At 37.5% G+C, this 27,876-nt stretch overlaps 1 protein-coding gene across 4 annotated transcripts in view; it reads right to left on the bottom strand.

The window, feature by feature from the left end:
• ARHGAP6 (Rho GTPase activating protein 6) overlaps positions 1-27,876 on the bottom strand; it is a 660,040-nt gene that overhangs the window by 6,675 nt on the left and 625,489 nt on the right. For all 4 annotated transcript variants that reach the window (XM_072614378.1, XM_072614379.1, XM_072614381.1 and 1 more), the window contains exons 9-10: positions 27,394-27,573; positions 12,424-12,521 (exon numbers count right to left, since the gene is read on the bottom strand). In XM_072614378.1, the coding sequence (XP_072470479.1) occupies positions 12,424-12,521; positions 27,394-27,573 (278 nt within the window). The remainder of the gene's footprint in view (positions 1-12,423; positions 12,522-27,393; positions 27,574-27,876) is intronic.

The raw sequence follows: 27,876 nt of genomic DNA, 5'->3' as shown, positions 1-27,876 counted from the left end.
TGCTCGGTACAAAAGCTATGCCAGCAATGGGAAGGTAATGCATGAACACAGGTGCTGAAACAAAAAGACCTTTCAGATGATGATGTCAACACTTTTCTATGAAGAAAATGAAGTTGTTTCATGTAATGGTCAGCAGAGGGCGGTACAACTCAACAGATGTTTTAATAAAACACCAACCAAGGAGGGAGTGAGAAGAGAGAACAGTAAATGAATTCCTATATTATCGTAACCACTTTGTAGTGCATAAGTACTGATAAAGCCATTCTTTTTTTCTATTTCTAAAGCAAAGCCTTGAGTATAATTCCCATGGAAATTAACACTATATCCCTAGAAAGCTACTAATTCTTAGCTTTCCCACTACAAAAAATGGTTTTAAAATCCGTTAAATCTCATTTAGATAGAACAATGCATATGCATCCAATTCTACTTGAAATTTAATAAAACCACTCACATTAGTTTTGTCCTAAGCTTTGTGTGGTGAAAATATGTAGTGTATGTGTATTGCTTTTCCTTCATATTTGACAATAATAATAGGTCACCATCATGTGACCAGCCCTCTGTTCCATTTTGTAAATTTATCTGAAACATATTTCTTGAGATGAATGCTTTTCATAAGCTATGCAATATATACATGCCTGAACTATAATATATATGCATGTATCTATTATGGAAATACGGCACACATAACACTGAGAAAATGTAAGCTGGACCAAAAAAACAAAACAAAACAAAAGCAAACCAAGAACTTCCAGAACATCAAAGGAGGTCTTACCTTGAATAATCTGTTATTTTCTACCCTCCTCAAAACAGTGTCCCTGATAACATCTTAAAGGGAAATTATTACAGGTTGATAAAGAAGTACAAAAATAACCCTGTTTCTCCCCATTCTCCATTTCCTTTGGTCATTCTTTGAATTTTTTTGGTCTGATTTTCAAAACACATTTTTTTTATTATGAAAAAAGAAAGGTAAATAGTATGTTCTAGCAATACTGAACTACCCAGAACACCTCAAGGTGGAGGAAAACAGCTCTGGCAAGAAGACCCTTTCAGTATCAACTTGTCAGCAATTCTTATTAGCCATAATAAAAATATGTGGGGGTTTTTTTTCTTCTCTAGTCTAAGTATTTTTTAAGATACTTCACCCATCCCTGAAATTTTGAGGAATCCAAAAATGTTCTATTAAAAGGGTATTTACTGCCCAAACAGGAATCACAAATCCCCCCTCCCCATCTTTGATAACTGTTGGATGATTTATGTAGCAAAGAACCATAGGAAGATTCTAAGTTATTTCCCAGATTTTGGAAGAGTTTCGGAAAAGAAAGAAATTTAAGATTCTTTCCTGAAAATGGAAAAAACAAACAAACAAAAAACAAACCCCAAGAGCTTCATTTAATTAACAGCAAAAACTTCTTTTGATTTCCTTTGCCCAGCTGATTATCATGTGTTATATTCCAATGTGAGGGACCATTGAGGAGGAATGCTTCCAGTTACTGAAGAGAAAGTCCTTATCTCAGAAGCAAGTAAGAAATGTAAAATATTGCTAGAAAGAGTACTAGACTCGGAATCTGAAAGTCTGGGTTCAAGTTTCAGATGTATTACTTAGGGTGAATAATTTAGCTTTTCACTTGGTTATGGTGTGGATCAAGTGAAATCATGTATCCCAAAGAATAAGGAAGCAAGGTGGTGCAGCAGATAAAGCACCAGGCAGCTTCAGACACTAGCTGTGTGACCCTGGGCAAGTCTGTTTGCCATCTCTAAAATGAGCTAAAGAAGGAAGTGCTAACCATTCCAGTATCTTTGCCAGGAAAACCCCAAATGGAGTCATAAGAGCCTGAATATGCTGAACAACACTGGTCCCAGAATATTTTGTTAACTATAATGTTACAATGAATGTAAGGTCATTTTTTTTTTTTACATCTTCATACTTCTTGGAATGTTTTGCCCAATGGACATTCCTGCTAACAGTGTGTTTATTGCTTCAGTCCATCTTTCTTATCATCACACCTAGAAAAAGCACAATCTTTAAATACTGTAAGACAACACAGATTCAATCATGCATTGGGTATATCTCAAAACATGGACTTCAAGTTCTTGAGGTGGTAGGGTAATACAATGGAAAGAGCATTGGGTTCAAATCCTGCCTCTGATGCTTACTATATGTAGACCTTGGGTAGGTCATTCAACCTCCTTTGGTCTTAGTTTCCTTATCTGTAATATGGGACTAGGGTTCATGAATTTGGTTTTTCCTTAATATTTTGATAGCTATATTTCAATATAATTTGTTTCCTTTGTTATCCTACATATTGTATTTTATTCACTTAAATCTATTCTGAGGTGGAGTCTATAGGCTTCTTCAGATTGTCAATGGGGTTGATGCCATAAAAATAGTTAAGAACTCCTTCACTAGATGATAATCTGACATCTCTCCCAGTGCTTCCATTAACCTTCGGTAATTCTTTGCTATTATGCATACAGTTGGAAGAATATGGGAGTTAATTTGGAAAAGAGCTTCTTAACCTCAATCTCATGCTCTAAGCTCAGGCACCACTGGAGCCTTCATCCTTCTCTACTCAACCACTTTAAGAGCCATTAGCCAAATTTGAACTGAGTGACTAAAACCAAACTTTGAAGCCACAGATAAAGCACCAAGAACCTCCTTCTCTCTAAGCATATCTTCTATCTGTTGCTTCTCTTGTTCTCACTGAGAAACCTATCAGTAATTACTTAGGACTCCAACACTTTAGAAGCAGGTGGTGGGTATATTCCGACTACTCATACAGGAACAGGATGATGGTGATCATGACTAAGGAATTAGCACTGACAGTGGGGTTGACACCTGGCCAGTCTTCCAATGTAACTGAGTGATGGTGGCCCCATCTGGATCTGTTGCTAGCTCCAGATTAGTGCAAATAATGAATCTTTTAAATTGGTCACATTATTCAAATTCATACCACATTTCCATTGCAATGCAATCAATTGCCATATTTTATATAATTACAACTTCAATCAGGAGAAATTTTAATGCATGCAACCACTTTAAGGGATTCATTATTTTTATTAATTGGGACCCAGCTGTAAAAGATAATCATATAAAAAGAAATGCACAGAGTTGCTGTCACTTCCATAGGCTAAAAAACTAGGTCAAACTATCAGGTGTATCTTATCTATAGGCAGCTGTGGAGATGGAGGCAATGTGTGTTCCTATGGTAAAATCAGTTTTGTGAAATCAATTTATGTGAATTGCCTTTGCAGCTCTTCTGCTATTTTTGTCCTACTGTTTCTGCCCTTTTTGATTATCTGTAGGATGGACTTCCCAGCACAAAGTGCTGAAAAATTTGCCTCTATCGTGTATCCTACTCAAATGCAGTTTACCAGTAGAGATAACCACCGTTATGTTTGCTAAGGGTTAGCCTTTATTAGAGTTTTGTTCTGAGGTTTCACTGAATTACCATGAGTCTAGACAATAATGCTGATAATGTTGTTGAGTCATTTTAGTCATGTCCGACTCTTTGTGACTCCATTTGGTGTTTTCTTGGCAAAGATACTGGGGTGGATTGCCATTTCTTTCTCCAGCTCATTTTACAGATGAGAAAACTGAGGCAGAGTTAAGTGACTTGTCAGGGTCACACAGCTAATAAATCTCTGAGTCCACATTTAAACTCAGAAAGATGAGTCATCCTGACTGTAGGCCTGGCACTCTGTCCACTGTGCCTGCCACTTAGCTGCCCGAAGATCATAGTAGTTAACATTTATATATACTTCTTATATGCTAGGTTCCGTGCTAAGCACTCTACAATTATTATATGATTTGATCCTCATAATAATTCTGGGATACAGGTACTATTATTACTCCTATTTTACAGATGAGGGAAGCAAGGCAAACTGAGGTTAAATGACTGGCTCAGGGTCACACACCTAGTAAGTATCTAAGGGCAGATTTGACCTCAGGTCTTCCTGACACCAGGTCACTTTATCTACTGTGCCACCTAGCTGCTATTACTTTGGCCATCATCATGCTCTCCATGTATTATATTGTCCCTCAGAAGAATGTAAGCTCCTGTATTGATAATGATTTTTGCTTACTATTAATGGAATTTTGCTTCTTAATGGGAAGATCTTTCCCATCCATTAATAGGCCCATGTGACCTGCTTAAGTCAAATGAAAGCCTGAATCACATGGAGCCTGTGGTGGGAGGAGCTTGCTGAATGGGTGGAACAGGAAGGGGGGGAGCAGGAAGGGGCAGAGCTAGAGGAGAGCAGAGAAGAACTGGTCGGAGGGCAGTCAGAATTGAGGGAGAGAGAGAAAGCAGGCAGCTGGCTGTGAGTGAGAGAGCTTGTCTGTGATTTTGTTTAATGGAGCTGGCTTGTGGAAACCTTAGCAGGAGGAAGGCTTGGGGATGGTGTTGTTTTCTGCATTGTTATTATGCATAGATTTCTTTGTTACTATGATGCATTTGGCTTTCTGGTGTCTGAGTAAATGTTTTGGTTCTGTCTTCTATGCAGAGAGTCTGTGGTATTTCACAATTCTGAACTCTGCCAGGATATTCATGGCTGCTATAGGCGCTGTGAATATCACACTGGCACTACAGCTCCTTGAGAACAGGTACTTTTTTTGTTTAGTCTTTGTATCCTCAACATCTGGCATATGACTCTGCACATAGCAGGCATTTCACTAGATTGGCCTCAATATGAAACTTCAAAAAGGATGATTTCTCTAGAAGTTAAGAACTTACAATAACTTTAAAAAGGACTTTCATATTTATGATATTGCCTTCTCTTCTCAGCTACCTGTGGTCAAATAAATATGATCAGCATTATTTTCCCTGTGATGATTGAAAAATTCAAGAGTTTCTGGGTAATTCGTCATTTTATTAATGATGGCTAGCATTTTGTCAGATGAGAAAAATGAGGCACAGAGATGGTGATAGTAACTTGCCTGAAGTGGCCTATATAGATGTTCTATCAACTTTCATTGATTCAAGAAAGAGAATTTAGGGATTCCATATAAGAAAGGATAAAGGAAAGAACATGGACTAGAAGTAAGGAGATCTACTAATCCCAGTTGTACTTCTTACTGTGGAATCTTGGGCAAATCATGTCATTTGCGGGGGCTCACTTTCTTCATTTGTAAAACTAGGATTTTGAATGTGATGATTTCTATGGTTCCTCCAAGTTCTAAAATATGATTCTATGAACCATGCTGGCAGTGAAAATGTAGAGTAGCTCTTTCCTTTTTTAACTGCCTGAAAAAAAAGCCAGAATTTTAAAAAAAAAGTTACTTATACAAATTGGGTGAAAAGGCAGGGCAAAGGAAGAACACAAATCTTGTATAGTTAAAATATGGAAGGCAATAAGATATGGGAAAAAAAAATCCTTGAGTCTAAAAACCCAGGGAATAACAACAAAAATGAACAAGCCAAGAAGTTGATTAAAAACACAGAGGAACTGGCTGACCCAAAGCAAAGGAACATTGGCAGCCAGGACAATTTAGCATTAAGAGTCAGCTTAGAAGCATTCTTGAATAGATCCTCATTACTTCCATGCAGGAACCAGGTAGGTGGTGCAATGGATAAAGCACCAGGCCTGGAGTCAGGAAAACCTGAGTTCAAATCCAGACATTATATGACCTTGAAAACATCACTTAAGCCTGTTTGCCTCAGTTTCCTCACCAGGAAAATGAGCTGGAGAAGGAAATGGCAAGCCACTCTAGCATCTCTGCTAAGAAAACCCCAAATGGAATCACAAAGAGTTGAGAATGACTGAAATGGTTCAGCAGTAGTAACAACACCTCCATGCAGGCACCCAAACCAAATCCAAGCAGTTCTCTCTAATCATAGAATGTTCATGAATCCATCTAGAAAAAGGTGATTCATAGTATCCCAATGCCCAAATTAGGAAACCTAGAGGGTGTGAGAAAATGGTGCCCCCTTTGGAGATGACTGGAAGATCAAATTAACAAAACAGCCTGGCTTCTCTCCTTAGAAGCAAAACTGTCCCTGAGAAGTCCAACTTGACTTCAGTCTCAGGGAGCAACAGGAAATGACTTCCAAGTTTTAGTCTAGTGAATATCACTTTCATAGTCCCTATACTTTTTTTTTCTAGTTTAAAGAGGAAACATTTTAGTGAGCAGGGTTATTGCTAGAGAGTGTGGGAGCCTAATCCTTTCTTTAATTTGGCTCTATCTGGGATGGATTCATATATGTTCAGACTAAACACTTCTTTGGTGGGATGACCTACCCTTGGATTTTTTTGTTTGTTACCACAGAAGGAAGATAGGCTGCCAGACACATTAGAACCAAGACCACTATGGCATCACCATTTGCAGTCTCAGCTAACTGAATCAAGATTGAATGAGCATGGAGACTGAATAGCACGCTCACCCTTAGCGTGGTCCCTCCAGGTCAGGGTGTAAACACACTGGCTGAGTACTGTGGGCAAACTTGCACTGCAGCTGGGAGTACAGTACTTGTTCTGTGAATAAATGGAAAATCTCCGTTCAATTCCCCATGGGCTGCCAATATAGCACCATGCCGACCTTCCCCGAAAAGAAATACCCAGAGAGTATTAAAAAATGTGCTGGCTTATACTGTAACTTAATAATTCAACTGATAATTCACTCTCCTGGAACCTAAATGGATATAAGCATGTCTCTGAAGCTCTTAATTGTACTGTGGAAAGAATGCAGCGCCCACTGCAGCAGCTTTGAGCTTATTAAGGATTTCAAGTCAATTTCAAGTTAATTATTATACAATTCTGTATAAACATCCCTTTGTGCAATGTCCCCAGGGAATATCCTCGAAGAAGAGTGAAACATTTTTAACTTTCCTGCAGGCCTCTGGATGGTGATGACTCAAGTTAGCAGACAATGAACCTCCCTATACTAACTGGCAATAGAGTCAGGCCTGGCAACTTAGTTGGTCAAGGTTTTTAATCCAGCCACATCCCTAACTGATTTGTAATCATAAATCATTGGATTTAAGTCAGATGAGTAGAAAATGCTATTGATTTAATTAATTTATTTTTACAGGATACCTATTAAAAGTGAAAATTTTTCAGATTTCTTTTAAAGAATGCTTCAGATCATTCTTAGAAGATTCTCTTTTACATTTTGAACTTATCTTTCAGATACCTTTCTCTTTTATCCTATGCTTTTCACAGACAGAATGAACATTCATACCCTATAAAACCTGTTACTATAGACTTTCCATATTACTCCCACAAGTGTTTTTGTTTTATTATTAAAGCAAATATTACACTAAAACTTTAGCAGAGGAAAGGTTTTGTTTTTTTGATACAACACTTTTCATTTTTGTGGAGTTGATGGCTATTTATACACAGTGGGTATAAGTGGCCTATCAAATGTGCCTTTAACATGAGAAGCTATACAATATATATCAGCCATAATACATACAATTAGAAAAGTAGGTGAGCCAGTCATACATTGAAAGTGAGGGATGATAAATAAACAGCCCAAGTAGTGCTTTGGTGTTCATGACATATGAATAGAAAGCCACTTGGATGGTACAAAAGAAAGCACTTGGATTTATGGAAGCACAAGGCCAAGAATCACAGAAAATGAGAAAGTCATATAGAGGAACTGCCAAAACTGATAGAGGTAGTGGCCATGGTGATGAGATCACAGATACATTAAAGTGAATCTTCACTCCCGGGAAATCTAGAAGGAGATTACTAGTAAAACATAGCAACTATTGAAGTCAATTGAATGAGACTCACTGTAGCATCCGCTAATAATTCAAAGACCCATGATTTCATCACCATAGGTACTTCCCTCTTCTGATGTAAATAACAATCCCTTTACACTTTTGGGAATGGTCTTCAGGAGTTGCTAGGACCAAAAACCAAGACAAAACAAAAATCCATCATCTGGTACCTAACTCTCTAGTAATGTACCTCTTGAAACTTAGACAGACTTCTTTTTGGACAATAGATAGAATGTCCCCAGGACCATATCTGAAGCCTTTTCAACTCAGTGGGTCCCACTTAGAGTTTGTGCTTTTTAGGCAGGGAAACTCAAAGTTGCTCCTTTGCTATAATAATGTATCAGAATAGAAATTTAGTGGATACGCTGTATACTAAGATGGTAAAATCAAAATATTTGTTCTTTCAAAACTTCCTGTCATCTTTGTGATGTCACATTACTTAGTAATGAGAGAAAAGTTCTGGTCAATATGGCAACACTTTCAGAAACTTGAATTATGAGAAGAATCTCTCTCTGTATCTCTATCTCTGTTGGATTCTCTCAGCAATTAACTGGCAACAGTCATAGTTAGCAATATCCAAATATTTAAGTTATTTTGTTTTTAATTTAAGATTTAATTTAATTTAAGTTAAACTTAAAAAAAGAGCAAACAATTTGATTTAAAGAAAGAGCCACATTTGAAAAATGAAGTTTGAGAAGCAGGGTATCAGAAGAACTGCTGGTAAGTATGATAATATGCTAAGTATTCTACATGACCTATTTAACATTGTTAGTATGAGGTTATATATATATTTGACAGAGAGCAGATAATTAGTTATTTTGGAAGAAAACATTTCATATATTTAAATTTATACTTAAACCTAGTTGGGTCACTGATTTTGCTATTTATAATTAGTAGTTCTGAAGAGAGGTTTGATGGGAAAGGAGGATAATCATCAAATTTAACTAAAATAAATCCCAAACGTTGTCTATGAATTTAAATTATTGGCATTATTCTTGTCCTCTGTTGGATTTGGATTAGTTATATTTTGAGCTTGCTTCCAGATGACACTATATATTATATTAGGTCTCTAATTAAGATCATACTTAAAATCACATCTTTTGACAAAATAAGCACTGATACCCTTTGTACAGTTTAAGTTACTATAAATCTACATTTGAATTACACATGCAAATCATTATTCTCTACGTCTTTAGTTCTCAGTCTCTGGCCTGTTTTCTTTCATAACTGCTCAACACAATCAATATTCTTGGTTTCCTGGATGGCCCTTCTTGACTCCCGTGTACATTGGTCCTTCCCCTCATGTCCCTATGTAAAATGTAAAAGTAGAAAACTATTTAACTAAGTTTGGAGAAAATGGCAGCCTATAAATCTTTCAAACAAAATAAACAACTCAAAAAAAAGCTTAATTAAAGACTTGGATCTTTAGTAATAAAATGGAACAAATCTCTTCTAATCTCTCTCTGACATTCTTACTCAAGATTTTCAGTTGGAGCCAAAAAATATAAAGATCCAGTCAGAATACAGAAGAGTGAATTCTCTAATCTTTTCAAACCCTGATTTGTGTAAAGGAGAAACACCCCCCCCAAACACTGAATTCTTAAATCATGTCAAAAGTTTTTAATCTTTCATAACATAAATTAGAATGAATATATTTTGTCTTCGAAACTTTTTTCCTCCACCTAAATAAAATCTTTTTCTATTTCCCTCTGGCATCACAAGAAACAGTCCAAAGCTTTACTATAGGTGTTACTTGTGCTGCCTTCAGAGGAAAAAAGCTAAAGGGTAAACTAATGATATGGTTTTTAAATGTATATGAAATGAATGCATTCAAAATGGCCAATTATGAGCTATGGCCATCTGCTGCTGGCACCAACCCTCCTTGTTCTTCAATGAATTATCATTCATTTTCAAAAAGATTTTTTCCCTCTCCTAATGCTTCTGAAGTCCATTGCCATTACCTTTGACTCTCTCATGTCCCAATACCCAGATTGTTAGCCTGTTCTTTCTGCCTTCAATCTCCAAGTTTGGCTTCCTAATTCATTTTGTACATTTCTGTCAGCTATTCTGAAGCAGTTAGATGGCTCAGTGAATGCAGCTCAGGGCTGGAAGTCAGGAAGACCTGAGTTCAAATGTGGCCTCAGATACTTGGCACTTAACCTTTGTTTGCCTTAACCCACTGGAGAAGGAAATGGCAAACAACTCTAGTATCTTTGACAAGAAAACCTCATGGACGATATTGGCATTCTATGGTCCTTGAAGTAACAAAGACTAGGACACACCAGCTATTTCAGCTATTATTTTCAGCTATTACTCATTATTATTTCATTATGCTGCTATATTTCTCCATGGCTTATCAGATCAAATAGAGGTGGCCCATGCTTTTAGATTCAATGTCTTCTTGGAGATCATCAAACCCTGACTGTTCAAGTACTGTGCATCCTGTTTTTGCATTCTCTTTCCTTCATCTGACTGAACAGTAGAGGAAATAGTTGTACAAGAATAGGCACCTAGAAGGTTTTTATAAGCAATATCATGTGAATAGAGTAGTTAAATTCTGGGTAGTAAACAGTGGGGACAATTTGTACTCATATATTCCAGAATGGCCAATCCAACTTGTTTCTTTTAAATGTCTCTCTTATAGCCCTAGTGGATCAAAATCTAAAATTGTTTTTGACAAAGAACATTAGAATTTCATGAGGAGCAAAAACTTCTCAGTTTGGCACCCAAAGCTCTCCATAATGTGATTCCACTTGACTCATACAACTTCAGTTCCTGCTAATTCTACCTCTAACCCTCCCAACATGAATTCTTTCTAATCAGGTCCATTTCCTTATTGTTCCCCCACCGTATACTATGTTCAGTATTGCCTTTATTTATGACATACCCACATATGTGTGTGTGTGTATATGTATATATATACATACACATATATATATATATGTAAGTATAGAGAGAGAGGAGAGAGAGAGAGAGAGAGAGAGAGAGAGAGAGAGAGAGAGAGAGAGAGAAAGTTTACTCCTGTCGCAACAGCCTAAATCAAAGCAGAATATCTTCCTGCTTAGTATTTATAACAAAAGGGCATGATGCTCATCACACAGTGGGTGTGAATGAATTCTGATTGAAAGAATGGGTCACTGAAAAATTCTTCCTTTCTCATTAACACATTTTAACGTAGTAGTGCTGAAAGGCAATAAGTGTTATTGATAGGTAGGGAGACCTAAAGGCAATTGAAAGAAGGAGGAGGGAGACCTATGGTATGTTATCCTTGCTTTTCTACAAATTCCTCAAAATACTCTAGTAAAACAGTTTTTTATACTGGAGTTTGGTTCTTTAAAAAGAAGAAAGGGAAAGAGATACTTGAATAGATACCACTCTGTCTCTTACATATTTTAAGTAATAATAAACATTATACAGTCATATAGAGAGATCAGAACATTTTTGTGATGCTATACATTACAGCCTTCCCTCCCTCCCCCCCATAATGACATTCCTCATGATTGGAGGTGATTTTATTTTGAATATTTATATGGAAAATTTGACATTTATTCATTAATTTGGCCAACAGGATAATTAGTACCAATAATTGAGGGCCTGCCTTCTTTTTAACCCTTTGGGCTATGTTTAAGTAGTTCAGCGATGAATATGCTCTATAGTCCAAAGTGCAATGGTGCATGTAAGGTATGCTTTCCAGCTCTCAAAAATACAACTATCCTATTTCAGTTATAGACATACTGGATGCAGTTCAGAGCCCTTAGTACTATCTGCTAGCACTTCAGCCTTTTTTATATCTTATATATTCCTCAAAGTACCTAAACAAATGTGAAAATTCTAAAGTTACTTGTATGAATTAACTGATTCAACTGTTGACCTTGATCAAATCAATCAAATGAGTCCTTAATAGCCATACTATTTTGTGTAATACAAAGTTCAAGCATACAGGGCATGGAATTTTACATGGATTTAATTTCATTTATTAAAACCAAGTGCATAGTGTTTAATGTGTGCATTCAGTGACCCAGAACACATTTTTATAAATAGAAACAATAAATTTTAAAATGCATGACAGCATTTAATAAGTAACAGATTGACTAGAGTGTACACATAACTCAGATAAGTGGGGTTCTCCTAAAGCATATCTTCAGCATATCCTTTCAGCAGTATGTAAGCTCTATAGTAATAAGTAAAATGGCATCATAAGGAAGGTATGCTTTAAACGCCTCTAAGAAACAGCTACCCTATTATTTTAATGGTAGACATCAATGTGCCTTGGAGCTCTTACTAGATAACACTTGGTTCTTACTCCCCTCCCCCATCCAAGAAATATGTCCAAAAGAACCTAAACAACCCGGGAAATGCCTAATTTCCTTAGCAAAGTCAATGTAATTAAAAGAGGAAATGTTCTAATGCTGTATCTACTAAGATGAAATGAAGTGGAGATCTGGCTAGCAATAGGGTTCCATGATCAAGGTAAGTCGCTAAAGTGGAATTTTTTGTCTAAATTTTCTGGTCTGGGTGTTTGCATCAATCAAGTCAGTCAGATGCTTGCCAAGTCTCCACTAAACTTTGTCCTGTGTGGGAACAGCCTATGTTTAGAAAGAGAGCACAAAATGCCGTGGAAACTGGCAACCTTTCTAATTCTTCCCAAAAGAAACGGAAATTCCCAACACGAAGTTAGAGGATAGAAAACAAGAGAACTCACGATGATTGGGAAGCTTTTCTTCTGAGTAAATAGTCCACAACATCAGGGTCAGTCTCTAATAGGCTGATCAAAACTTCATTCTGGAGATCTGGAGGGACCTGAAGGAATAAAAACAAGTAGAAAAGAATATTAAGGAGAAATAGCATAGAAGAGTATGGAATTATGGCATGTGGGGTTTTTTTTTGAGAGACTACAGAAATAAAAGGCAGTTTTAAGTATCATAAAAAGAGATTATTGCTTTGTTGACTACAATCATACTTAGTCTTTGTTAAAAGAAAGCACCTTGACTTTAGAGTCCTCTGACCTTCATATTTCCAATGTTAACATTACTATATTTTTTTAATTTAAAATTATATTTTTTCACTTAAAATTATATTTTCTCTCCCATCCCCTTCCCTTATCTCAATCTTGCCACTGAGAAAAAAGAAAAGAAAAGAAAAACTCTTGCAATAAATGTGCATAGTCAAACAAAATAAATCCTCACATTGGCCATGTCAAAAAATATATCTCATTCTGCACCCTAAGTTTACCTCTGCCAGGAGGTGGGTGGCACATTTCATCAAGAGTCCTCTGGAATAGTGGTTGGTCACTGCATGGATCAGAGTCCGTGAGTCATTCAAAGTTGTTGTTGGCATTGTATAAATTGTTGTCTTGATTCTACTAACCTCACTTTCCATCAGTTCATACATGTCCATCCAGATTTTTCTGAAACCATTTCTTTCCTCATTTCTTATAGTACAATAGAATTTTATCACATACCTATATCATCATTTGTTCACCCATTCCCCAATTTCTGTCACAAAGGAAGCAGCTATAAATATTCTTGTACCTATAAGTCCTTTTTTTCTTTGATCTCTTTGTAGTAATGGTCTATTAGTAGTATTGTTCTGACTTTCACTTTCACCCTACATCAGTCACTCAGAAACATGATTACCCATAGACACTGTCATCCATGTTGAGATCTCAGTTTATTTTTTACTCAGTTTCATGTGAAAACAATTTTTAACATTTTAAAAATAATTTTTGAGTTCCAAATTACATCCTTCTCTACCTTCCCTTCCTCCTCTTTGGGAAGACAAGCATGTTAACATAGATTATACATGTGCAGCCATGCAAAATATATTTCCATATTAGCCTTGCTGCCAAAGAGAACACAGGATAATAACAACAACAACAAAAACCAGAAAAAAATAAAGTTTTTAAAAAGTATGCTTTCATCTGTATCAGACTTCATCAGTTCTTTCTCTGGAGGTGGATGACAATTTTGATCCAGAATTATCTTCTATCACTGTACTGTTGAGAAGAGCTAAGTCACTCACAAATTATGATATAATATTGCTGTCACATGTACAGTGTTCTTTTGTTTCTACTCACTTCACTTTGCACCACTTTGTGTAAGTCTTTCGAGGATTTTCTGAAACTATCCTGCTCATCATTTCTTATAGCACAATAGTATTCTATCACAATCACATACCACAAGTTGTTCAGCCATTCCCCAATTGATGGGCAGTTTCCTTCAATTTCCAGTTCTTTGCCACCACAAAAAGAGCTGAGTTGCTAAGTAATCTTAAACTTACTTTCCTGCAGTAACAGATGCAGTGGTACGTAGAGGATATGCTTTAAAGGTCTCTAAGACAATTATCATATTTCAGTGATAGACATATTGATAATGTCTCAGAGCCCTCTGCTTTAAAGAAAATGTATAGGGTGTCAGAGATACTGATCAAGTCAGCCAGATGTGGACTGACTGAGGACATCATATTTCTCATCTGTAAAATGAAGGAACTACTCGAACCTTTCTGGAGGAACTCATGGAATTGTATTGATTGAATGCTATCTAATCTTTGTCGGACTTTCAACGATGCTCAGAAATTTTAAACTCATCTACATTGTTTTCCTTATTTCACAATGTCTATTTAAAAATTTTTTCATTCTCCTTGAACTTTTATCTTGAACCATTCATTCACTTTCAGCAGGTGACTTCATGTCTGGCTCTCTCAAATGCCCTCCTCAACACCCTAAATTTGTTATCTCCTAATCCAGATCAACTGCATATTTTCCTCAATACTAAACCCAGAGTTTATTAGCAGGAGATGGAGGTCACTAAGTCAGAGTAACTCTAAATGGAATAGCTCAGGGGAAACTGTTGAACGTGACTTTTATGGTTTTCTAATGTTTAGATGCAAATAAATAAATAAAATAAAAATGAAGCTATTTAAGGACAAATTATTATTCCAACAGAGACAAAGCTGTTGTAAGCTTATGGAGGGAAGTTGTATGAGGATCTTTAGTGGACAAAAGTTATTCATCTTGCCCGGCTTCCAGATTGGATGTCAAGGGATTATATCTCATTGGTGGCCCCAGAGTTTGTGTTTCTGAGTTGTGAGGACCTGGAAAAGGAGAGTCATGCCACTTCTGTTAATAAACACAGAGATAAGATGTGAAACAGAAAACTATGGTTTGTAGAAATAAGGGAACCTCTTCTTTTCCTGGGAAAATCTGCAATAGTGTGGAAGAGAAAAAGCTGCTTAATTTTTTTAAAAAAATGATACCATATACACAATCACATTTTTTAGCTATGACATACTTTCACACACTGTTTTCCTCTTCAGAGGGATGAATATAAATCTAAACCAGTCATATGCAAAATTGTCCCTATTCTGGTGTGACCCAAGAATCCTTTTCTTAGAAGAGTTCTTTTCTTAGTTTGTTTTTACCATGCCTGCTTTTACTCAAAGTCACTATCCTTCAATGTAATTGGTTTAATGAGCATCAAGACTTAATCAACCAAAATTTATCATTAGCAAAAGCAATGTAATCTTCCTCTTGTTTAGATAGAAGGTCAAAGAATGATCTTTTGGGACTGGAAACTTTTTCTGCCCTGGGTTTAAAGTAGCTGTGACCTTATGTGGGACTTCATAAGAGTACTGGCAGAGAGGCATGAATAACAGCATTGAGCCATCTTTCAGGAGTGATGAAGAGTGAAGATTCTATACTTCTTAACAGGAAGCAATTTTCAGGAAATGGTTATTGATTTTTATTTCATTTTTTTAAACAGTTAAGTATCATAAACAACAAAAAAGGATGAGTAATTTCCAAATTGCATTTATGTTTACTGAGATGATACTGGGCCAGTGAAAATTAACTATCTATACAATGTAAAGTAATCCCTGATAGAGTGAAATTGAAAGCAATAAAAAAAAGGTAATTCATTAAGTGCTTACTGTATGTGCAGAAACTAGGACTAAGAATGATTCTATTTCCACTCTTCACTGAATCTATAATCTTATCAAAATGAGTATTTCCCCCAATCATGCAGATTTCAATAATCTCGTGTAATTCTTGTTCATGTTTTGCCATAAATTCTCCTTAAAATGTCTGCCTAACATACTAGAGGACTTTCCTCCATGTCTTTAACCTTTAAGGCTATCACTTAGGAAATCCACCTGGTGTTCCTTGCCCTCTGTCCATAAATAGCCCGCCTCCTTTCCATTCATAGATGTTATCTTTTGCATTACGTCTATATATGTGATTACTGGTAATGTACTATAGTCTGCTTATATCCATCCCAATTTTTGCCAGTGCTCTTGGAACCAGTGATAATTTTTATTCTTTGAAGATTGTGGTCCCTGATGCACAGCCACAGAGCATCATTAGAAGAATATACAAGTTAAAAATAATTTTGTTTCATAGAGCAGTATGAGGTCACTGAAAATGTTATCTTATATCCCAAATGCAACCCCGCCTATATTCTTCCTATTGGACTGTTCATCTGTAGTGTCTGCCCAGAATGTGTATACTAAAGAACTAGTTTGATTGGTTATGTATTCAAGGGCATTTCATAGTCGAGAGCAGAGATGTCAAACATGCCTGCCTATGGAATTCATGGCTTACAACACTCCAGAGTGCAACCTGAGCCAGATTATATTGTAATTGGGAAATATTTAACAAAATAAATAAAAGTGCAACAGGACATAAATAATGTGAGTATGTAGTGTTCGAAGTCAATATGAGGCCCACAGGGATCCTCATATATTATTTGGTGGCCCCCATTTCTATTTGAGTTTGACACCATTGGTCTATAGACAATAAGTATTCATCTTCCACTTTAGGTCAAAAGTTTTGAATAGTTAATGATCTCATCTAGGAGACCCATTTGAGAGTGGTGAGATATGTCTATAACCCTTGCTTCTGAGAAAGCTGAAGATTGTAATCAGTTGAACTCTGGGGTTTTGAGTTGCAGCGTGCTAAGTCCATCTGATGTCCACACTAAGTCTAGCACCAATATGGTGAACCAAGGAATAGGAAGAGCTGCCTTTCTGGATGGGGGATACCCCATGCTCTTCAGTAAGAGTGGAGAAGCGGGTTGAAGACATAGCAAGGTTTTGAGATACAAAAGAGAGAAGCTGCTATGTTTCCAGTAAAATAGTAAGATCAAAGCAAAAGATGAGGTACCTGGGAGTAGAATGGGGTCATGAGGTGAAAGGGTGATGGTTGTGAATAATGTGACAGAGAAACAATCATAGATAAATTAAAAATGCTGTGAGGTCCAGATGAAGTTAGATAGTATAATTTGGTAACAAACCTAGTTATAAAGCTTTCATGACTTCCTCTAGAAGTTCTGGACTTCTCAGAAGTAGAAGTGAAGAAAATGCAAAGTCAGAGTTACCCAGGACTGGGTCTAACAGGGCAGAACAATCAAGAATCAAAAAAAAAAAAAAAAAAGGAGTCAGAGAACTGTTAATACAATGAAGGAACCATAGCTGTTAAGCATCACGGTATATACCACACTCAGATCCAAGGTCTGCTATTTAGTAACTAGGTATCCTTGTGCAAGTTAAATTCTGTGAATCTTAATTTTCTCCTGGATAAAATGTAGAGGCATCTACAAATTTAGAGGCAGGGAAGTACTGTAATGCATTTAGTGCTAGATTCGGAACTGGAAAGCCATTGTTCTTGACTTGTTTTTAAGTCATGCCTAACTCTTCGTGACCCCCTTTTGAGATTTTCTTGGAAAAGATACCAGAGTAGTTTGCCATTTTCTTCTCCAGCTCATCCTACAAATAAGAAAACTGAGGCAAACAGGGTTAAGTGACTTGCCCAAGATTATACAGCCACATATGAACTCAGGAAGATGAATCTTCCTCATTCTAGGCCCGGTACTCTATCCACTGTGCCACCTAGCTACTCTCTACCACAACAGAGGTTCTTAACTTGGAGTCTTGAATTTTAAAGTTTTGATAACCATATTTCAATACAGGGTTTCAATATAACTTGTTTGCTTTGTACTTTTATGCCTTTTATTTAATGCATCTAAAAACATTATCCTAAAGAGATATCCATAAGTTTTATCAGACTGTCAAAAACAACCATGACACTGTAAAAACAAACAAATAAATAAATAAGGTGAATTAAGGACCTTTAACTAACCTGCCTCCTAGACTAGTCCTCTTTTTCATCCACACAGATGATTCCACTAAATATACAATTATGTCTTTAAAATGTTATTTATTTTTTTCTAAACTTAAGATATAAAACAAGCATTTCCATAGTAGTAAAATAGGGAAAAAAATCATTGCACATGAAACTGCAAATCTATTGTATACAATTTGCTACCTTTTAAATATATATTAAAGTTATCATGTAACTTTCTTTTTTTCCTTTTTTCTCCCTGCAGCCCCCACCATTGAACAAAAATGTTTACATAAGTAAAACCATTCTGAACATACTTCTATTTCTTTAATTTAGTCTTAAAGAGCATGGAAAAATTAAATGATTTGCCCATGGCCATACAGCTAATAAGTGTCAGAGGCAAGACTTGAACGTAGGTCTTTCTGACTCCAAAGTTGGTCTTCTATTCACCCTAACTTGCTGAGATGAGGAAATTAAAGTGAAGAGAGGAGAAAAAGATTGGTCCAGCAGCCCAGGTGTCAATGAGGTCTTGCGTTTCCCAATCTAGTTCCACATTCTTCCTTTGGTTTCTGTCCTTCCCCTTTCTTTCTCTCCTCCCCCATAACTTAAATGTGGTATTCTTGCTATGCTCCAACAAGTAAAGCCAGCTAAGGAAGCCAACTTACTGTCCTCATACATGACTCATCTGTTCCTGCCTCTGAGTATTTGCTCATTCCATTTTTCCCAAACCTGGAACACCCCCTCTACTTCCTCTTCATTAAAACACACACCCCCTCCCCCTTCAAAAACATCCCCCAAGAGCCATTCCTCTGTGAAGCATTCACATCATGAGTTGGCTCCAGTTACTCTTATCATTCCAACAAACCCTCACAGAATTTGTTACAAGTTACACTGCTTATATGTACGGTTGAATGCTATGCATATACTTCCACTGCTCTATTGTTCCTGTTCTTGAAGGATTTGAATGCCTGGTACATTGGAAAGGATTTGGGGTCAGAAGCAGTGGTTTCGAAGCCAGACTCTTCCACTTAGTACCTGTGTAACCATGGCTCATCAATTCTCTGGACCCGTTTCCTCATCTGTAAACTGAGGAGGCTGGATTAAATGGTCTCTGAAATGTCTCCCAGCTCTAGATCTATGATCTTATGATCTCTTGTCTCTCAGTTCTTCCTTTTCTCTGTTCCTTCCAAATGGATTGGGTTTTAGCTCTAAGAGCACAAAACAACTTCCCGTGGTGCCGAGTATAGTACAGAGCAAAATGGATGGCCAATAAGAAATGTGTAGATTGTATCTGTTGTTCTGTTATTTTTTCAGTCATGTCCAGCTCTTTGTGGTCCCTTGTGAGGTTTTCCTGGCAAAGATACTGTAGTAGTTTGCCATTTCCTTTTCCAGCTCATTTTATAGATGAGGAAATGGGGGCAAATAGGGTTAAATGACTTTCCTAGGGTCACATAGCTAGCTAGTAAGTGAAGCTATATTTGAACTCAGGAAGATGAATTCAGGAAGACTCCAGGCCTGTCACTCTATGCACTATGGTATCACCTAGCTGCCATATTTTGTGTTAATGGATGCGACATACAGACATATCTGTATATGTCTGTATACACACATGTGTATGCATGCATGCACGTAGGCATGTAATTGCTCATTTGCTCTTGACTAAAGGAAAAAACCAAGTGATAGCCTAGTTTTGTAGCTCTTCAAGGAGTTCTATGGTTACATGCTCTGGTCCAGATGTTTCTCTATTTGTAAGTAGTACAAATGTCATGCTATTCGTATAAACAAAATTGCTCTTTTAATTTCTAGAAATTCAAAAAATCCACTTCTTCTTCCCAGGAAGATCTCCTGTACATTTGGCAGAATTTATTTCCTCCATACAGCTACTCTAGAAATAAACGTCCTAATAAATGACTCAAAGATGACTATTTTCTTTGTATTCTTACCAAATAGAAATTTGCATTTAGAAAAATTAAAGATGATGGTTATGAATGTGACTCTCAAAAACCTTAATTGAAAGTGCACATCAGTGAGAAAGCTGGCTTAAATAACAAAATCTCCCCACAAAACTTTAGTTGGTATTTTCAGTTCAAGGTGTCTGCATTGCTTATCAGTCATAAATTTGGGGTTTTCTTTCTACGTGTTTCTATGGAGATGCTAACTCTAAGAGTCAACTATACACTTTTTAAAAAAATTTATTTATTTAACTTTTAACATTCATTTTCACAAAGTTTTGAGTTCAACTATAGACTTTTAACATGTTTCTTTTAATTAAAGGGTTGTCTCTAAAGAAAAAAAAAGGTAATTTTCATTTCCCTGTCCTATCTCAGAGTGAAAGTACAAACACTCCAAAAGAATAAAACCCTCAGAATTAAGAAGGCCCACCTGCATTACAGCTAGCCCTCCAGACCAAATTAAAAACCCTGAATGACCAAGGCTTCTCTCTCAGAATACATAGAGGAGGAGAGGAGTGGGAAGTTTATCACACTTTCTAGGCTGCCCTGAGGCATAGTTAACAAAACTGCTTAGAAGGCAGTTCCCAGGGCTCTCCAATCATTCCACATTACTAGGGTCCTTCCACCCAAGTCAACATTTCTATTTTGACTAAGAATATGCTTTAGATGGTTTTATAATTGCCATGTCAAATGGACAAAATCCCCTTTGAGCTCTGGTGGCACTTGACTAATCCAATCCACACAGGATGCTAAAAATTATATTCCCAATCCACAGGAACTGGAAATAAAGCTGAATTCAGGTCTTCCTTTCTCCACTGACTTAGACTAGTAAAAAGTGATGGTACCTACTAGGAGAAGGACTAGAGAGGTTTATTTCCTTTTCTGACCTCCAGCCTCCTTTTGTGTGATCAGCGGTTGTGGATGGATCACTTGTGAGATTGCTTGAGATGTCTGAAGGAGGAGGAAGTGAATGAGAATGAAAAGCAGCATCTTGGAGTGTGGGAAGTGCAGCACATAGAACAATGGATTTGGGGTCAAAACCATTTGGCTTCAAATACCTCCTCAGATTCTTACTAGTTGTGTGACCCCCTCCAGAAATACCTTAATCTGCTTGGACCTTAGTTTCCTTATTTGTATAAGGAGGGAGCTAGACTCCATAGCTTCTCAAGTACCTTCCAGCTCTAAATCTATGTGTGTTCATCCTTCATTGCTGAAGAAGACCATGCCATCAGAGAAATAATGACATGACTTGCATTTGACTTTGTTTTGAGTGAGGGAGGGCTGTAAAAGCTAGGTAAAAAAGAAATGTTAATGATAACTCATGTGAGGTAGGTGGCGCAGCTTCATGGTGTAGTGGATACAGCGCTGGGCCTGGAGTTAGGAAGACTTCTCTTCCTAAGTTCAAATCTGGACTCGGATAGTTACTAATTGTGTGACCCTGAGCAAGTCATTGTACCTATTTACCTCAGTTTCCTCATCTGTAAAATGAGCTCGAGAAAGAAATGGTAAACCACTCTAGTATCTTTGCCAAGAAAACCCTCAATGGGGTCACAGAGGGTAGAAAACAACTAAAAAGACTGGACAACAATAATGAGGTGGGTAGTAAAACTCTAAGAGGTTACATATCTTTCCTTTAACCACAGTTACTAAGTGTCTGCCTCGGGACAGGAACTTGGTAATGTATAAACTAACTCAATTTTCTCTTCTCTTTGCCTATCACACAAAGTGCTTTCATTACAGAAATGTGAAGCACTTGTTTTGATATAAACACTCTGTTGTAATCAGATCAACAAACTCCTGATCCTATGCACTATCTGCTGAGACCACAAAATAGCTTCTTTGCAAGGTATCAGTTGGGATGGGATTTTACCTATACTGGATCTCCCTTCTCCTCTTCTGTTTTATTTTATTTTTAACCACAGAGAAACTAATGGTTCCTTCCTTGGCTTTGGAAATAGACCTCAAAGTTAAGATACCACTTAAAAAGAAATGCTAAATTAGAATCAATCCTTACACTTAGGAAAATAGGAAAAAAAATGATTATTAATCTGCATAAATGACCAGATAACTGTAGCAATTAGATTTGGGGTATTTTCTGGTTAGATTAACTGGGTGATTGTTTCAGTTCTATCTTTGACTTTGCAAGCACAGATGCCTGCCAAAAAGGCTTAAGAAAATGCAATTTGCATGAGCTAAGGAAGAGAATACAAGACAAAGCTTGGCTCAGGGTCTCTAATCCCAGAATCTGACCCTTGCTCTCAGTAATTCTCCTTTGGAATTTCCCACGTGCAGGGTGCTCTTCCCCAGCTCAGAGAGATGCTGCTGTTTGATGGGAACACCCTGGCCTTCCCACATTTGCCTGCTCCATTCCAGCAATCATGGATGGATGGGGTGGGGCTTGTTTTTTTCCTCCTTCAGTCTCTGAGAAAGCAGTGCTAGTAGGAAAAAATATGCTACTGCATTTTTATAGTATGATGTAGATTCCTTCAGAAGAACTAAGGGTTCTCTGTAGTTCTTTTCCCAAGACTAATGTGATTTGCCCTTGTTAACAGCAGTAACACCTTTCACTGTGGTCCCCATTTCATTGCCAAAGTCAACATGTATTATCCAAGTTCAGGAAGGATCAGCTTTCAGAGAATGCCTAGTTGCAATTGGCAGTTGTGTTGATAATCTCATATGGAAATGTTTTCTGCAGAGATGATAAAAGTAGTAATTTCTATCTCTTAGATTTCTTTTTCTTTTCAATCTTTATTTTCAGATTTCAGGACAAAATCATGTTATCAAGATAATGATGCTTAGCATGGTGCCCTGCACACAGTAAGCACTTGATAAATGACTGTGGTTCTCAACAAAGTCAACAGGACAGCTTTAGTCAATACCTCGACTTATTTTGAAGCACCTCCATGGGAAGTCCTTTCACCCTTGTACATCATTGAATCATAGAATCAAAGACTTAAAGTTTGAAGATGCTGTCTAGTCTAATTTCATTTTACTGATGAGGAACCTGAGATCCAAAACAGTTGTGACTTGCTCAAGACCACATAGGACATAAGCATCAGAAGCAGGATTTGATTTCAGATCCTCTGAATCCAATTCCATTTCTCTCTTCACTAGGGAGAAGGATATCTGTTTGCTCAGGTTCTAGAAAGCTAGACTTTTTTTATGCTTGCGACCTAATTGACCACATATCCCTCTCTTTTTTTTTCATTTGAGAGCCTCATAATAGGCAACTTTATACTTTTGATTTCCTTCCCTTTGCAAAGAGCAGCTCTCTATCATCTTCCTCCTCTTCTCTTCTCTGCTGGCCTCTCTCTCTAACATGTCTACTTCCCTCCATTCACACCAAGCTAAGAGCCTAAATGTGCTCCACCAAAGTTGCTTTGGGAGGGAGCCGCAGATCACTGTACACATTTCTCTGGTTTCTTTTCCGAGCTTACTAAGGTCTTTATTTCTTCTCTCCTTTTTTTTCAAGTCAAGTCACCAGGCATTTTTTAAGGACCTACTATGTTCCAGGAGTTGTGCTGAATGCTGAGAATACAAAGAAAGGCAAAAAACTGCCCCTGCCCTCAAGGACCTCATAGTCTAATGAGGTGGGGGAAAGACCACTGGCAAACAACTGAACACAAAGGAGATATATACAAGATACAGGACTTTGATGATAATGAGATTTGATTAATTTTCTCCTCAATCTTGCTCAGACTCCACCCAACCTTACAAGGAATTTAATCAAAGGTGGGGAAGCCCATTGTGCCCTGCACAGGTTTGGGAGGGGATAAATTCTTCGATTAGATAGCCTCAACCTGGGTAATTTAGAAGTAAATGATAATCAAATTCACCAGCCCCCCCCCCCCTTAGAACAGGTCCACCTCTCATTGTAATATTCATTCTTTCATTGTTAACCAATCAGAATTGATTGCCACCCTGAGGAACTCCCACTCTTCCAAGGGCATATAAACTGTGAGCCCATCTCTATGATTCCTCTTTGGCATTTGAGGATGTCATTGATTCATTTTAATGGTATTATGCTAATATTATTAATAAAATTATTAATTACCTAGAAACTATGTCTCTTGAACTTTTTAAACATCACAAATTGGAAATAATGTCAAAGGGAAGGCACTAACACTAAGAAAGACTGGGAAAGACTTTTTACATAAGTGAGAATTTTAGCCGAGTCTTGAAGAAAAAACCAGGGAAGCCAGGAGGCAGAGGGAAAGAGGGAGAAAGATCCTGGCATGGGAGACAGTCAGCGAAAATAGTGGGAATGAAATGTCTTGTGTGACGAAGTCCAAGGAAGCCAGAGTCACTAGGGCATGACCATGTTCTGGGCTCAGTGAGATTAGATGTGTGGCCTCTCAGTTCAGTTCACTGATGCCTAGGAAAGATACTTTGTCAATGCTAATTTTCCTTTCTTAAATATGTGTGTATCTTGATAATTAGGTAGTATTGAAATATACAAATTCAATCGAAAGAAGTTATTTTTGATGGGCATATGGGGTTAGAGTAATCTTAAATTCTCTAAAGTCCATATACATTTTGGTCATATGATTTATAAAAAGCGTTGGTACCTCAAGGAAATTGATGTATGTTATTTTTAATTCATTTTACTGACCATATTCTATCAACCACTTGATGAAAAACACCAGTAATGGCACAGAGGTAACTAGAGAATCAAAGACCAGACTAGCAAAACTTTACCATCTGAAACAGACACAAATATTTTCAAGAGCCAAGGTAATATGGCTTTCAAAAAACACACATGAAGGAAATAAAGAATGTTATTCTTTGACATTAGTAGCATTGTTCATCCAGAATTCAAACCAATCAATCAGTTGTACTAATTATGCAGAAATCCTTGAATGTCTTAGATCAATGGATCAATCAATAAACATTTATTAAGTACCTACTATGTGCCAATCACTGTGCTAAATGTGGGGGATGCAAAGAGTCAAAAGACAGTCCCTGCCTTCAAGGAGAGAAAGCACGCGAACAAATATATACAAAGCAGGTTATAGACAGGATAAATAGGACATAATTTAAAAAGGGAAAGCACTAGAATTAAGAGCAGTTTGGGAATGCTTCATTTAAAAAAAATTCCTTGGAATTTAAAGTCCCAAGATCAGTAGTTGGAGGGAGAGCACTTCAGGCATGGAGGATAGATAGAGTGCCTGAAGCCAAGATCTAGAGTGTCTTGTTTGTAAAAACAGCCAGGAAGCCAGAGTCACTGGACTGAAGAGTATGTGTCAGGTGTTGAGGTTAGGGGTGCTCAGGACCCCAAAATAGCGACATGCCAGGTCCTGCCCAAATGAATTTGATCCAAGCCTTCTTTCAGCCAAAGAAAAAATTTATTAAAGATCCTCAAAATTGGGTAGACTTTTAAGGAATCTGAGCATTTGTATAGCTAATGTCAGCAGGCCAGATTGAACTTTGAGCCTTTGTAATGCTTGTGTTTGTCCATTTTGGAAGAGGACCATGAGGTCAGGGAAATGATGATATGACTTGCAGTTGATTTTGATTTGAGTGAGGGAGGACTGTGCAAGGTCACCAGCCTCACTTTCTCCTCCAGAGCCATATGGGTCCAGTGGACTGATATTCATCAGGATGACTGAAGAAGGCCCAGGATGCAATGTGAGATCCTTGCCATTTTAGGCTAAGGTCTTATCACATTCTCACTTGAATGAGATATACTCATTCAATGAATAGGCCTCTCCGTAATGCTAATATAATCAGGTTAGATAGAATCTGAGCACTTGTTTGGAAACAAGACGGATCTTATTTACAGAAAGACTGAGGGAAGAATACAGGTGTGGCTACATAGTCTGCGGGTTCCAAGGACTGTCTTGATGGGAATGGTTAGTATCCTGGGGTATCTAGAGGTAGGATCTTGATGGGAATGACCAGTACCCTGGGGTGACTAAAGATCTGAATCTAGGAAGGGTGTTAATGAGAGTGGCCAGTAGTCTGGAGAATGGGATTTTGACAAAGTCAAAGAGACAAGAGAAGTATAACATTATGGGCCTCACAAGAGAGATCAAGTGGGGAAACTCAAGGAGCTTTCAAGGTGAGGTTTTCCACGGCCCTTTAGACAAAAGGGACTAAAACTCTTTTGGGACAAGGGACAAAAGTCTCAGCTTGGGCCCATACCCTGTCATTAGGGAGTAAGGTGTAAGAAAATTGGAAAGATAAGAGGGGACTAGTTTATAAAGGGTTTTGAATGCCAAATGGAGGATTTTGCATTTGTTCTTCAAAGTAACAGGAAACCACTGGAGTTTATTGAGTGAGGGGGTACAGCCACATGATTAGACTAGTGTTTTAGGAAAATTACTTTAGTGGTTGAATGAAGAATGTACTGGAGTGAGGAAACACTTGAGGAAGGCATACTCACTACCAGACTATTGAAATAATCAGGGCACGAAGTGATGAGGGTTTACACCAGAGTGGTGGCAACATCAGAGGAAAGAAGGTGGCATATTTGAGAGATGTTGCAAAGGTGAAATGGATAGGCCATAGCAATAGCTTGGATATAAAGGTGGGGGAGAGGGAATAATGAGGAGAATGTCCTCTTAGAAAGTCGGAGCAACACGAAAGGAGTGAATTCAGAATCAGAGTCGCAATTTCAGCATTGGAAGGAGTATCTAGTTCAACCTATATCTGAAAAAAAATTCCCATTCAATAAACACAAGTGGTCATCCAGCCTTGGCTCAGAGACCTGCCGAGAAGGGGAATCCACCACCCTCTGAAGCAGTCAAGCTCTTATTATCAGAATTTTTCCCTCTAACATCAAAGTCATCCACATAGCATAGCATCACTGAGCCCAGAGCATGGCCAAGCTGTAGTGACTCTGGCTTCCTTACTGTTCCTCTCAGGAACTCAAATTTGACCATTTACCAATTGGGGAATGACATGTATTCTTGTACAAGTTGTGTTATATGAATGTAATGGAATACTATTGTGCTATGAGGAATGATGAACAGGAAGACTTCAGAGAAGCCTGGAAACACTTATATGAACTGATGCTGAGTGAAAGGAGCAGAGCCAGGAGAACTTCGTACACAGCAACAACCACAGGGCGTGAGGAATTTTTCTGGTAGACTTAGTACTTCATTGAAATGCATGGTCTTAAAAAATTCCCAATAGACTCGAGACAAAACACCTTCCATATCCAGAGAAAGAACTATGGAATTGGATTGCAGGTAGAAACAGGCCATTTTCTTTTGTATTATGTTTTGTTTTGTTTTATGGTTTCTCCCATTTATTTTAATTCTTCTATGCAACATGTATTTAATAGGAAAGTGTGTGTAAAACCTATATAAGACTGTACGCCATCTCAGGGAGGGTGTAGGGAGGGAATGGGGAATGAGGGGGAGGGGAAAAAATCTAAGATATATGGAAGTGATTGTCGAACACTGAAAACAAATAAAATAATTTAACTAAAATTAAAAAAAAAGAAAATCCCAAATGGGGTCACAAAGGGTCAGATTCAACAACAACATCCCTATTCAGAAGAAAGCTCATCTTCTTCTTCCAGATGAGATTTTTTGATTTTCTTGAGGCAAAAGGTAAAAACTAATTAGCAAAGATATAGTGTCAAGGAAGAGTCACCTACCATGAAAAGAGTTTCATAACTCTCAATCATCTTTTGTACAACGGCGATGATAGCTGTGCTCTCTTCTGCTCGGGCTGAACTCTGGACTGAGAACTCTTTGTCTGAAGACTTCTGCTTGTGTAGCAGGTTAGGTCCAAATATAGTGGCCAAGTTAAGTGATGTCATTTTGTTCCCAGTGACCTAGGGCAACAACCACAAATATAAGTTAGTTAATTGGTTAGCTTTTCAGAGTCCTTAGTGGTGCCTCAATCATTACTACTTTTCCTTTTCTGTTAAGTTTTTCTCCCCCTACATTGTCTACAAAATCCCTCTTCAATTGTATGAGCACCATAGCACTTAGCACATTGCATATAATAGACAATAAAAGGTAATAGATTGATTGTTCATAGGGCATAGATGCAGAGTGAGGACAGGGCCTTAGAATTCTAGTCCAACAGTCACATCCCCATTTTTCAGATGAAGTAACTGAGGTCCAGAGGTTAA

This window comes from Notamacropus eugenii, chromosome 5, assembly GCF_028372415.1.
Source record: "Notamacropus eugenii isolate mMacEug1 chromosome 5, mMacEug1.pri_v2, whole genome shotgun sequence".
In the NCBI taxonomy this organism is placed as follows: domain Eukaryota; kingdom Metazoa; phylum Chordata; class Mammalia; order Diprotodontia; family Macropodidae; genus Notamacropus; species Notamacropus eugenii.
The sequence above is the reverse complement of the archived record's forward strand: the minus strand, read 5'-3'. Positions and strand labels throughout refer to the sequence as shown.